We start from the raw sequence: 12,465 nt of genomic DNA, 5'->3' as shown, positions 1-12,465 counted from the left end.
GAATGGTCGGGCGAAAATGACCCTGGAGAAAAGGAAGGACTAGGGGGGGTTTCCTGGCTTTGCCCCTTCCTGCTTCCCAAAAAAGAGAATGGCAAGGATGAACCCGAGGATGAGAAAAGGAGCAGCAGTAGGTATTGGAAATGTATTTAGTCCTTTGACAAGCCCTCTCGCATGATATCTATGATTAGACAAACAATTATTCGGTTCTATTACTCCAGGCTTTGCCTTAACAAAAGCTATTGCCCAGTTTTCTTTGACAATGACCTTTTTGATATTATTTGTATCTCAAGGAAATTCACTTTTGATAATTATAGACAACTGACGGTTACTTCAGGGTGGCCTTCACTTTGGTCACCCCCCAACTAGGTAACATAATGTTAATGTGTTAAGACTCACAGTCCTAGAATGATGGTTCGATTCAATCCCCATTTTGTTAAAAGTAAACCCACTATGGCATGACGATACATGACAAGGGATCCTAGCTTAGAATGCAATGGATGTATGTGGGTGCGTCCCCATCTACCTACTCCTTTTGCTAGGGAATTGGACACGCAAGAAGGATATGTCGCTAGCCCTTATTGACATAGAGCTACTGCCTTGGCAAGAGTTGTTGTCTTCGCTATGTCAACCAGATAAAAATGTGAAGGAGAAAATATTGAATATAATCAAATTTGATCCTCACTCAAAAACTTGCAAGGGGCATAGTGGGTATATGCGCACACGCACACAAAGAGATGGCAAACTAGGATTGAAGTGGATGTGCTAGTGGTAGAAATTGCAACGAAAACATGTAGCCTACCCTCATTTTGCTTTGTTGAACAAGCGCAACAAGATCGCATGGTGACAATTCGTGTTCCATACCATGTGACTTCTTGGGCTTGAAAGTTTATGAGGGCCCTTACTCTAGTAAGCTTGTCCCTCGTGTTCTAAATAGGTCTTGCTTCTTTGAGCTTCATTATACACACTCATCCCTTTGTCACTGTATTTTGACACAAGAAATATCAGCCACAATAACACTAAAGAGAAGTTCCTAATGGTACATTGGTTGAATCCTTTGTCTCCTTTGCATGTGCTACGACTGCGTATTTTCAACTTAATATCCACCACCTCCATCTATGCTTGGATAGAGTGTAAGAACTAAATAAAAACACATATGTGAATGATTATTGAAATACGTAGAAGTACCTTGACTAGTTTGGGATTTTTGATATAGTAAATTGCTAGTTTTTGCTCGGTTTAGTTATCGCTCGAAAAAACTTGCTCGAGATTTGGGATTCCTCACCACCCGCATAAGGCCGCATCCAACGGACGCCATAGCAAAGGCTCACCCAAGGTCTCTCTCCACGTCTTGTTACTAATGAATAGTGAGCTTCCATTATATTTACTATGTGCATTTGTCACAAGGAATCGCATGTGTTAATTTTTAGACCCTAACTTGATCGGCTCTAATCCAAATTGGATGCAGTTTGCTTTGAATAATTCTCAAGCATCTTGATCTTCGCCAATACACCAGAGTAACCCACTAACTTGAAAAAGAAAACTGTTGTAGCTTATCAAAACCCCAGTGGCATGCATCGCATCTGGGGGCCGCTCCAAAAACTACAAAGTCAATCCCTAGGAAACTTTAAAATACTCATAACTTCCCTGTCCGAACTCCGATCAACAAGCCGTAAAGACAAAGTCGAAGCGCACTTCGAACACTAAATAATAAACCCAACAAACCTACACTTTTGACAATTGTCGAGCAGCCCGACTCACTGCCATCAAAAACGCAATTAATGATCACAAAAACCCACTTGTTGCATACATACTGCCATCATTGCACAAATAGTACACACTTCAAACAACCTTAAATTGTGTCGCCTTTTGCTCTTTCCCTGCGTGGAAGCGGATCAACACGACAGAGGGGACAGACCTGAGAACAATGCGGCTAAGGCAAAAGCGGCTAGGGTGGCTGGACAAACAGCAACAGCTACCGTGGAACACCTACAAGTTGGTGGGTATAGCTGCTATGGACAACAATGTTGTAGGTCGAAAAACTGCAGTGAACAATTCAATTGATAGAGTTGGTGTTCTGTATTCTTGCTATTCTCATTAAGTGCTAAACATTCTTATTTTTTGTATAAAGTCAATCATCTTGAATTATCCAACCTTTTACAGAAGGCAAAGTACCATGCATAGTCTACTCATTCAAAGGTGAAATCTTCGAGCATGATGAGAACTTCGTTTCTCTGAAAAACACAAGAAAACATTAATAATCAAAGATAAAGAGTGAGTTCAAGCAAATAATACAACTTAGATACAATGCAAATTAGTACCCTGATCCTATCCCAAGTTCGCCCAGGATCATTGTATCGAGCCAGCATGAAGCCAGGCTTTGGATGCAACCCATCAATATTCAATGCAGACCGTAACTCTCTCTCCTTGCTCCTTACGAGTTCTTCGGTTGTTTCACCAGTAAATTTAATTGCCGCAATTATGCCACCCGAAACCTCTCTCAAATTTGCTGTGCCGGGTAATGGGGCAGGCAAGCTTCCAAAAAACTCAATTGAGAGTTAGAAAAAACTGATCTGATAAGTAGAGCAAGCAAATATACCACAGTATTTCCTTGAAACTAAACTAGTTTGAAATTTTGAGTTATAAAGGGTTGTTTGTATGTTTGGGTCTCCTCATCAAAGGCTAGCTTGTGCTAATGAGATTTCTTACCGTGTTCTATAACATAAAGTAGGAATTACCTTGACATCGTGCTTTGGATGGGAAGCACAACTTGAATGCTAACACCTGGTGTTGAATAGTCGACGGTGCTTGTAATTACTGGAGTTGTCATGGGGATCCTTTCTCCAGTAGAATTATTGCCAAATATATAGCTGCAGAAAGTCCTCTCTCTCTCTCTCTCTCTCTCTCTCTCTCTCTCTCATAGATCTTTAAGGTCTCTTGGGATAGTTTCCTACGACGTTAAAACTCTCTTCTTCTCGGGGGGGGGGGTGTGCGGGCACTAATAAAAAGAGGAAAATGGTATAACCTTTCTATCACCCAAGTGTGGTAGATTGGTTATGCCATTTCCCTCTTGAATAACAGGTCTTGAGTTGAACTCTCCTCATCGGATAGATCTTTAAGGTCTCTTGGGATAGTTTCCTACGACGTTAAAACTCTCTCTCTCTCTCTCTCTCTCTCTCTCTCTCTCTCTCTCTCTCTCTCTCTCTCTCTCTCTCTCTCTCTCTAAAAAGAAACTGATTTCTATTACTTTGTGAACATCATAATGCCCAAATGGTACCGATCTGAAGGTAGTATTCAACTAGAATAAAGCAGGCCCCAAGGCAATATCTAAAAGACTTATATAACTAGCCACAAGGAAAACTGAATGAATTGGAAAAAAGGCCAGGGGACAAAACCTCATCCACCTTCCTAAGGCCCTGGCCACCTAAGGAAGGTGGATGTCGGCTGTCTCTGAAAGATATGCACTTCCCCGCAAAAGTATTCTCTGCTGCTGTACTCCAAATTGCAAGATGAACAGAAAACCACCAGGCTATCAGCAGTCTCGACGATAAATGAACTGGAGTCAGCCTACCAAAAGGCAGCTGCTCTAGGTTGGGTCAATACCCACCAAGTAGTACCATCTCCAACCAAGGAAGTGAAGTAGCACAGGATAAGGGTAGTAGCAGTCGATGAGGAAGACGATGGGTAAGAAACAACTGGCATCACCAAGAAATCTGCCAAGAAAGCAAACAAGCTCATTTTGTACCAGTCAAGAAGACCATCGAGGCTGATCATAGGGCAAGCTCTTCTTGATTCACATATTCAAGTATTGGGATGCCAACATATATTGTTTCTGACATGGATCCCCAAATGACTAGCTTGTTCTGGAGAGCCTTATTTGAAAATATGAGAACGACACTCAAGTTCTAATCTTCTTTTCATCAACAGACGAAAGTTCAGTCGAAAATCACCAATCCCATAGTTCTGGATCTTCTACAATGTTATGTATATGATCATAAAAGTGAGTAGGAAAAGTATCTTCCTCTAGTGGAATTTGTGTACAACAACATAGTACACTCTTCCATAGGCAAAGCTCCCTTTCAAATTGTAGGTGGGAAGAAAATTCCACCTATTCTTTCAACAAAAGACAAAATATTCCAGGCCGATCATTTCGTGGAGTCATCAAGCCTTAGCTTCTTCCTATGCTAAAGTCGAGATCGCTCTTCAAAGATATCAGGAGAAGCACAAATAAACATATAAGGGCATTGGCATTTAAAGAAGGTGATTGGGTTCTCCGTTTTGAGAAGGCTCAATTGCGAAGATGCTCAACAAAAAGAACATTTATCCAAAGATCAGTCTCAGGTATTATTGGCCATTCCAAATCTCTGAAAAGATCAATGATGCCTTTTTTCGTTTGCACCTGCCTTCTCATCGGAGAATTCATGTCGTCTTTCATGTGAGCCTCTTTCGCCCTTTTCAAGGGAAAGTACCAAAGGACATGATAGACGATCAACAGCCAGAAGTTGAAGAGATGGAAGAATTTTTTTAGCCAGAACAGGTCCTTGGTTTGACTTCCCAGTTTCTTCTTGGAGTATTGAGAGGTGCTTGGTCAAGACCTTTGTAGTGCTTATCGGCACATTTTGCACACTAGGGAGATGCGAGACAACATGAGTGAGGATTTGATCCATCTTATCCCCAAGGAGGGAGGCTCCTTGGTTGAGATTCGACAGTGGCCTCCCTGTCAAAGGTGGCAGCGGTAGATACAATGAAGACAAGAATTGGCTCGTAATCCGGTGGACACCTCGACTCCAATCTAGAACATCTGCAATGCCAAACACATGAACAAGGCATAGAGAGAGAGAGAGAGAGAGAGAGAGAGAGATTGATTTATCGTCCACGTAGGTCATATATGACCCATGGGACCGTCACAAAAGGCATTACATCGACTTGTTGCTTCTGGGTCGGATACATATTAGTTAAGGACTGAGGGTCCAATCATTGGGATAAGGGAAAAAAGGAAACAAGATCTAGGGAGGGTTGGACAGAGCCTTTTTGGGGGCTCGAAATTCTTGAATGATGGCTTTACCACCTCGATAGACTGCCCATTTACCTTGCCTGCGGGCTTCGTGCATTTTCTTGAGCTCGCTCTTTTTTATCTTCAATTGAGTTGTGGTCAACTCGTCGTTGATCCAAATCTTTGTCTCTTTGAGGAGTCGGGCTTGTCGTAGTAATTGTAGCTTATCCTCTCTATCTTTGAAAGTAAGAAGGTAGTGTTCGGGTGGTACTTGCCTGTGTGTATCGTTGATCCAAGAAACCTTTTCAGGCTTGATGTTAATTGGTTGAAGGATGTCGTTGAGCTTGGTGATCGCTTCCTCGAGGGTGTCCTCAATGGTACACCATGGCGAGGAGAGCCCTCCAATGCGAACCTTGAGGGCATTTTCTTCTTGAAGTTTTTGTTCGCGAAGCTCTGCTGTCACGCATGTTTGAACTTCGGCAAAGGTGATCGATTGGGCTTGAGTGACCTTTGATTCGACTTCTTTTGCTTTGTCGGTGGCAAGCTCGACCATGGAGTCGAAGCGTGCCTCAAGCTTGCCAAGGCGAGCTTTGAGGTCACGGTTCTCCTCCATTACCTGGTCGAGGGCTGCTTGGAGTTGTGCAATCTGTGTGAGCTTGCTTGGGGCTGCAACTATTGTTGCAAAGCTTGGTCGGCTCTTCGCTGCAAGCTTAGGGGTGTTCATTCTGGGAGAGGGTCGGCTACCGTGGGAACAAACCCTAGGTAGGGAGTTTGTTGGGTTAGGCTTAGTGCTCTCAAAACAAAAAGCCAGAGGTTCGGGCAACCGAAATGGTTTCTTGAAGAGGCAGCTCCTGCAGGCCAATGTGACCTATGAGACGAAAAAGTTACAATGTGGTGGATCTGATACAAAGTCAGAGTAATGAGATGACAGAATGACAAAATGACAAAATAAAATACTATGGAATCCTGAACTGCTAGGTGTGAACTAAGCAGCCAATCGGTCGCTGGCGGACCTCATCAATCTCCTCCATGGTTAGTAGTCTGACCGGGCGTCGCGCATGTCAGGCCAAAGTGATCCGAATCCTCTGATGCAACCTCCGTCGATGCTGTGTAGTCCCCGCAGTCGTGGGCGTCTGGATCTCCCAAGCTCAGTCGCTCGGTCGATCAGTGTGCCTCTGGTGTGTGTGTGTGTGTGTGTGTGTGTGTGTGTGTGTGTGTGTGTGTGTGTGTGTGTGTGTGTGTGTGTGTGTGTGTGTGTGTGTGTGTGTGTGTGTGTGTGAGAGAGAGAGAGAGAGAGAGAGAGAGAGAGAGAGAGAGAGAGAGAGAGATTTGGGAACGATTCTCCATGCTGATAACAATCTGCTCATACAAGTGACCAAGGGTGGTCCGACATAGAACTGACATGGCAACTGGATAGACATGAGGTGCACACATTTGCGACTTCTATTGACACTTCCAACTGCTCCTATACACGAGACCACTGACACGGTCTCCACATGGGCTGCCCTAGCCTCCTGTGAAATAGAGGCTCTGGCGGTATCTCCTCCTACCAAGAAAACAGATCTGGAGAAGGAGAGAAACATGTCTCGAGTAGAGGGCATGCAACCTCCTCTCCGGTGCCTACACCTCTGCTATGGTGCTCTGCATCTTGGTGATCAGATTGTCTCCGTATAAATGCTCTGAGAGGAAAAACGCTAAGGGATTGCCCCTACTACCCATCATCTGCATGACCATGCTGCCCTGCTCACCGCAGAGAAAAACACTAGGGATGGGAGCAGCCAGCAAAAACGCTAGGCATGCTGCCCCCCCTAGCCTGCATACTCCTAGTAGGGCTGCCCAATGAGGATGCCCTGCACCATAGGGACTCTGCACATCTGCTCCTCAAGGTGCCCCTCCTCCTGTCTATATACCTCCATCAGCCTGAGTTGGCCAGCTGCCAACCAACCCCCACAACAGAGAAAAGAGGGAAATAGGGAAAAGAAATAACCAGAGCCCTAAGGGCAATAGGAAAAATACGCAATAGGAAAAATACTGGCAAGGCTGCAAAGAATACCCCCAGCCTGCAGGAGCCTAATGGCCATGGAACCAAGCCAAAACCCAAGGCTAAACATGGCTAGACACAACCCAACATGAGAAACCTACCTCACTCTGCCCAGGCAGAGCCACAAAACAGCCCTCATTCCCTAGCACCTGTCCCTAGGAGAAATTGGGACCAACTGGACCAACCAAGAGAGAGGCTTGAACTCTTAATAGCCCCTCTCAGCTCCTAGAAAGGGACCAGGAAGCTGGAGTGAGCAATCTACAACTGTAAAGAGAGGGTTTCGTGGACGAGGATATCTGCTACACAAGTCCGAGGTTGAACAATACAAGGCGTCATAGTATCATCCAACCACTATCCCCGAAACACGTCCGGAAAATAACATGTTGTCCGATGAAAGTAAATCCAGCTCTATCAAGATTCTCCTCAAGCCAACCAACTCAAAAGTCGCACAACCAGCATCTACAGAAGGTATTGTTGTTGACCACTCCAAGAGAATGCATCAATATTGAGGGTAAAGGCATAAAAGACCGGTATCCGGATCATTTCCCAACTCTAAACTGCTCCACCCTCCAGGAAAGAGTCGGAACCTTCAGTTATATATCACATGCCAGAATCTCCAACCTGCTATGCAAAGTCCAAAGAAAGGGACAACTGAGGCTGCTAAGAAATTATATGTCTGATGACGAAGAACCAAAGAACTTCACCAACCACCATATACAATGATGAACTACAAACTATATCTGAAGGAACTTCATCGAAACTGAGAGTGAAAACCTGGAACCAAATCTGGGAGAACCAAGAAGACTGTCTCCCCTCTTTGAGGAATGCCATAGCTAACTGTAAATGGTTCCTAGTTCGAAAAGGACCCCTATCCACCTGTAGGAAATATCATGCCAATCTAAGGAGAAGGGAAGTAGGTGTGTCATGAATGGTACAGTCTCCAAGGATCAATTTGGAAGACGAGGCATAGAAACTACTACTCGGATGCACTGGGAAGAGACATCGTCACACCACAAATACGAAAGACAAGGCAACCACCGAAATGGCTAAATGAGAACATCGGCCAAGATACTAACTGCACTGTGGGCTCAAGCACACCATCCAAAACCGCAAGAAATGGGCAAGGGAAACCAAGGATTGGAAGACACCGTGAATGGAGCATTGGTAGTCAATTTAAGATAATAACCTCGAAGCCCCTCTAAAAGAGAAGTATCCGCAAAAGTACACTAAGGTATCAACTGACTCGACCCACATCGAAACAGATCAAACACTGTCACTGAAAGCTCTAGAGCTAAAGCTGAGAACTCCCCCCAAGATAGGAAGTCCCCCTCCCGCTCAATCCTCGGAAAAGAGAATGAGTACCACTAGAAAGAAATCTGAGACAACCAAGAGTAAAACTGCTTCCTTTGTAGCTGAATAACATGTTAGGTTAAAGGCCCAAATGGCCCCCTTTAATGTATATTTTAAAGGTTACTAACCTTTGGCCAAGTTCACATTGAACTTGACCACTAACTTTAAATTGGTCCTATACACACTAATAAAGGGAATGTGAGTTTTTCCAACTCACTCACTTATTCCCCCTTCCAATATCGTGCGCTCTCTCTCTCTCTCTCTCTCTCTCTCTCTCTCTCTCTCTCTCTCTCTCTCTCTCCTATCGTTCTGCTAGCGCTACCTCTCTGCAGGCCTTTGCCTCCTCTGCAAGCAACACACCCTGCACTTCTTCGCATGCTCTATCACTTGCACACACCGCCGCGCACTCATCAACTGGTATCAAAGCCAAATTAGGGTTTGCTCCCAAACCTGCAAACGCTGATTTTCAGTCAAGGAGGTCAACTTTCACGCGAGATTTTGCAATTTCATCGCCAAAGGACTCGCCCCTGGACACTAGAGAGCTCCCGGCAAGTCAAATTGACCTAAAGCAGGCTGAAATTAGGTCAAAATCAGCAAATTACAGGTTAAGACAGCAAAATACAGGTTTTGCAAATGATGTATTATAGTGTGGGAATACTTTTGCTAAGTCCCCGCTACCCGAAAACACTGAAATTGCCGAAAAACAGGTCCTTAAACAAGTGTTTTCAATAAATTTCAGATTTACGCAGGTTTTTGCAAGTGTTTTTATGATGTGACTACATTGGGGAAAGTGCAAATTGATGCAATCTACGCACGTTTGACAAATTTTGGCTATGTATGACCATTTGTGGCTCAATTTCGTGCAATTTGATGCTACAAAGTGGGGCTTTTGCTCTTACATGCTTCTAAAAGCTGTGCATTAGCCTTATGTATGTTCTGTGAGGCTAAAAACAACTAAATTTGTTGTTTTTTAGCACAAATTCGCTCGCTGAAATTTCCTGCGCATAAATTTCAGAAATTGTTTTTTTTGTGCCCAAATCGACCTATTTTGCCCCAAATTGCTCCTGTGACCATTCGGAGCTGTAGTGCACACCTCTGTGAGGCTATACTCCGGTTTTTTGTGCATTTTGCCCAAAAATTCAGCGTATTAGCCCTCTTATTCGTGCAACTATGGCATCATCTTCTTCGGATGTGAAGAATCTCTTCGAGATTAGGAGGTTCAATGTAACAGGCTTCGACCTTTGGAAAGACAGGATTCAGGGAATCCTATTTCTTAAGGATTGTGAAGGGACACTTGAACAGGTAAAGCCACAGAATATAACGGATGAAGCATGGGTTAGCCTGAACAGGAAGGCTGTTACATACATTAAAATGGCCATGACCGATGAGACAGTCATTGATGTGAAAGGTCTCACGAGTGCTTTTGATGTGTGGGAGAAGTTAAAGAGAATGTATGAGAATACAACCAATGTCAACCAAGTGCATTTGATGCGAAAACTTGTTGGCATGCAACTAGATGAGTCCAAGAGCGCTGCAGAGCACTTGTCGTTGTTCGCAGGTACTTTGTCGCAGTTACAGGATTCAAGCTTGCTCCCTTTTGATGATAGCTAAAAGCTATCTTCTTGCTTATGACCTTACCTGAGTCATGGGAAACATTGGTGGTTTCATTGTCTAATAACCCCAATCTGACCTTTGATGGTGTTAGGGGTTCTATCTTGAATGAGGAAATTAGGAGGAAAGCAAGTGGAGAGGGAGACAACTCTGCCAACATGGTTAGAGGCAGGACAGAAAAGAAGAATGCCTATGCACAAAGGAGTAAGAGTAAGAGTAAAGAAAGGGGAAATGCCAGCAAAGGCAAGGGTGATGTGACTTGCTATCAGTGTGGCAAGAAAAGTCACAAGAAACCCGATTGCAGGTACTACAAAGCCGAGTTAGAACGGAAAAGGAATAGCGGAGACAAAAAAGAAAGAGAAGAAAGAAGTCAAGATAGATACACAAGATAGCTCAAAGGACAAAGAGAAGGCCATTGTGGCTTCTAGTGTTGTGATTGAGGAGTTCTCAGATGTAGAGGACATCTTGTGGACATCTTGTGTGCCACTTTGTCAGATAATGATGCTTATGACTTTGATGCCTCTCTTAATGTTCATTCACAGGACATGCAGATCACCAAGAGTGATCTTGGTGATCTTATTGATGCTTTGTTGACTGTCAATGATGCATTATCCCAAACTTGGATTGTTGATTCCGGTGCTTCATTTTATGTGACTCCTATTAAAGTGTTTCTCTACTCTTGATGCAGGCAAGCGTGGCCATGTATACCTTGGAAACAATCATGCACGTTCCATTGAGGGTATTGGCACTGTGCATCTCTCCGTAGATGGCACAAATGAGCTTGTTTTGCATGATGTTAGATACGTGCCGGGAATCAAGAAGAGTCTACTTTCTATTGGTCAGATGGATATGCATGATTACAGCATCTTGTATGAAAGAGAATCATGAAAAATGACTAAAGGCTCAAGGCTCATTGTAAAGGGCACAAAGAAAGGGACACTTTACTGCATGCATGGAAAGGCCGTGTTGGGCAAGTTTATTGCATTGGCAGAAATTAACTCTCATATGGAGTTGTGGCACAAGAGGCTTGGCCATATGAGCCAAAAGGATCTTTCTAAACTTTGTACTTTGAACAAGCTTGATGCTAAAGGCACAAAGCTTGACTTTTGTAATGAATGTCAATATGGCCAGCAAGTAAAGCGTTCTTATTACTCTGGTTTCTCTCGTAAATCTTGTGTGCTTGATCTTGTACATTCTGATGTATGTAGCATGCCTACTAAGTCTATGGGAGGTGCATGCTATTTTGTCTCCTTTGTTGATGATCATTCTAGGAAAATTTGGGTTTATTTGCTTAAATCTAAGGATGAAGCCTTTGCTGCGTTTAAGAGATTTCATGCATTTGTGACCACCCAAACAGGTAGAAAGCTAAAATGCTTGCGTACAGACAATTGGGGGGAGTTCCCAAGTGCTGAATTTAACAAGTTTTGTGAAATTTGGGCCTTAAGAGGGAGCTTATTGTGCCATACAATCCCTCTTCTAATGGTGTGGCTGAAAGATTCAATAGGACACTTTGTGAGACGGTGAGATGCATGTTATTCACAACTAATCTCTCTCATGGATTTTGGGAGAAGCTTTGAAAACTGCAGTGCATATATGCAATCGATCCCCTCACATGTCTTTGAAAGGTGACATCCCTAAAGAGGTTTGGTCTGGCAAGCCTGCTTCATATGATCACTGACGCATTTTTGGTTGCGAGGATTTTGTGCATGTCAGACTCGAGTTGAGGAGTAAACTAAATGCCAAGTCCATTAAAGGACTCTTCATGGCATATGGTGAAGAAGGCGAAATGGGTTACAGGATTTGGTTATCTCAGCTCAAAAGGGTTATACGCAGCCAGGATGTTGTTTTTAATGAGGCAAGGCTACTTCAAAACAATTGTGCCTCAAAGCATGACCATAAAAGGGTCAAATTTCAGCATGACCAGCCACCTGTTAGGCCTATTTTTGACCCTCAAGATGCACCACATATGGCTGAAAATGTAGATGATCCAGTGGTGTTTGAGCCAGATGATGTTGGGTAGGAAATTGAGGCTCCTGGAGGGCATTTGCAACCAAGAAACAATGCTGAAAATGGTGCTGAAAGTGATGTACAACAGCCCATTGTTGATGATTTTATCATGCCACCTGATGTAAACCCATTGCCAGATAATGTGGATCATTGGGTGAGGCGGTCTACTCGTCAAAGACGGCTTGTGAGCAGATATGATCCCTCTTTGCATTACATTATGTTGACAGATGAGGGAGAGCCTCTTACGTATAAAGAGGCAAAGACATGTGAGCACATCGACAAGCGAGAGCTTGCTATGCAGGAAGAGATTAAAGCTTTACATGCTAATCATACTTGGGATTTGGTGGAATTGCCCAAAGGAAGGAAGGCTATTCCTAACAAATGGGTGTATAAAATCAAGACAGTTGATGCAAAACCCAAGTATAAGGCAAGGCTAGTTGCAAAGGGATATGTTCAAACCAAGGGC

At 43.7% G+C, this 12,465-nt stretch overlaps 2 protein-coding genes across 5 annotated transcripts in view; both read right to left on the bottom strand.

The window, feature by feature from the left end:
- Positions 1 to 1,446: 1,446 nt before the first annotated feature.
- Positions 1,447 to 12,465, bottom strand: part of HBP5 (SOUL heme-binding family protein) — a 63,773-nt gene continuing 52,754 nt past the window's right edge. The window contains exons 6-10 of one of the 4 annotated variants that reach the window (XR_015189391.1): positions 2,736 to 2,867; positions 2,319 to 2,532; positions 2,152 to 2,231; positions 1,849 to 2,039; positions 1,447 to 1,757 (exon numbers count right to left, since the gene is read on the bottom strand). Coding sequence is in view for 3 of the 4 variants with exons in the window: in XM_086521387.1 (XP_086377513.1) it covers positions 2,187 to 2,231; positions 2,319 to 2,532; positions 2,736 to 2,867 (391 nt within the window). In the remaining variant the exon portion in view is untranslated. The other 3 variants (XM_086521387.1, XM_086521385.1, XM_086521386.1) reach the window with 3 other exon arrangements.
- LOC147449000 (uncharacterized) lies at positions 3,151 to 10,002 on the bottom strand. The gene has a single exon (XM_086521388.1). It carries the CDS (start codon positions 5,712 to 5,714, stop codon positions 5,004 to 5,006), a length of 711 nt encoding a protein of 236 aa, XP_086377514.1. The 5' UTR covers positions 5,715 to 10,002; the 3' UTR covers positions 3,151 to 5,003.

This window comes from Adiantum capillus-veneris, chromosome 10, assembly GCF_014529385.1.
Source record: "Adiantum capillus-veneris isolate H3 chromosome 10, ASM1452938v2, whole genome shotgun sequence".
Taxonomy (NCBI): Eukaryota; Viridiplantae; Streptophyta; class Polypodiopsida; order Polypodiales; family Pteridaceae; genus Adiantum; species Adiantum capillus-veneris.
Note: the sequence above shows the minus strand (reverse complement) of the source record. Positions and strands in the feature narration are given on the sequence as shown.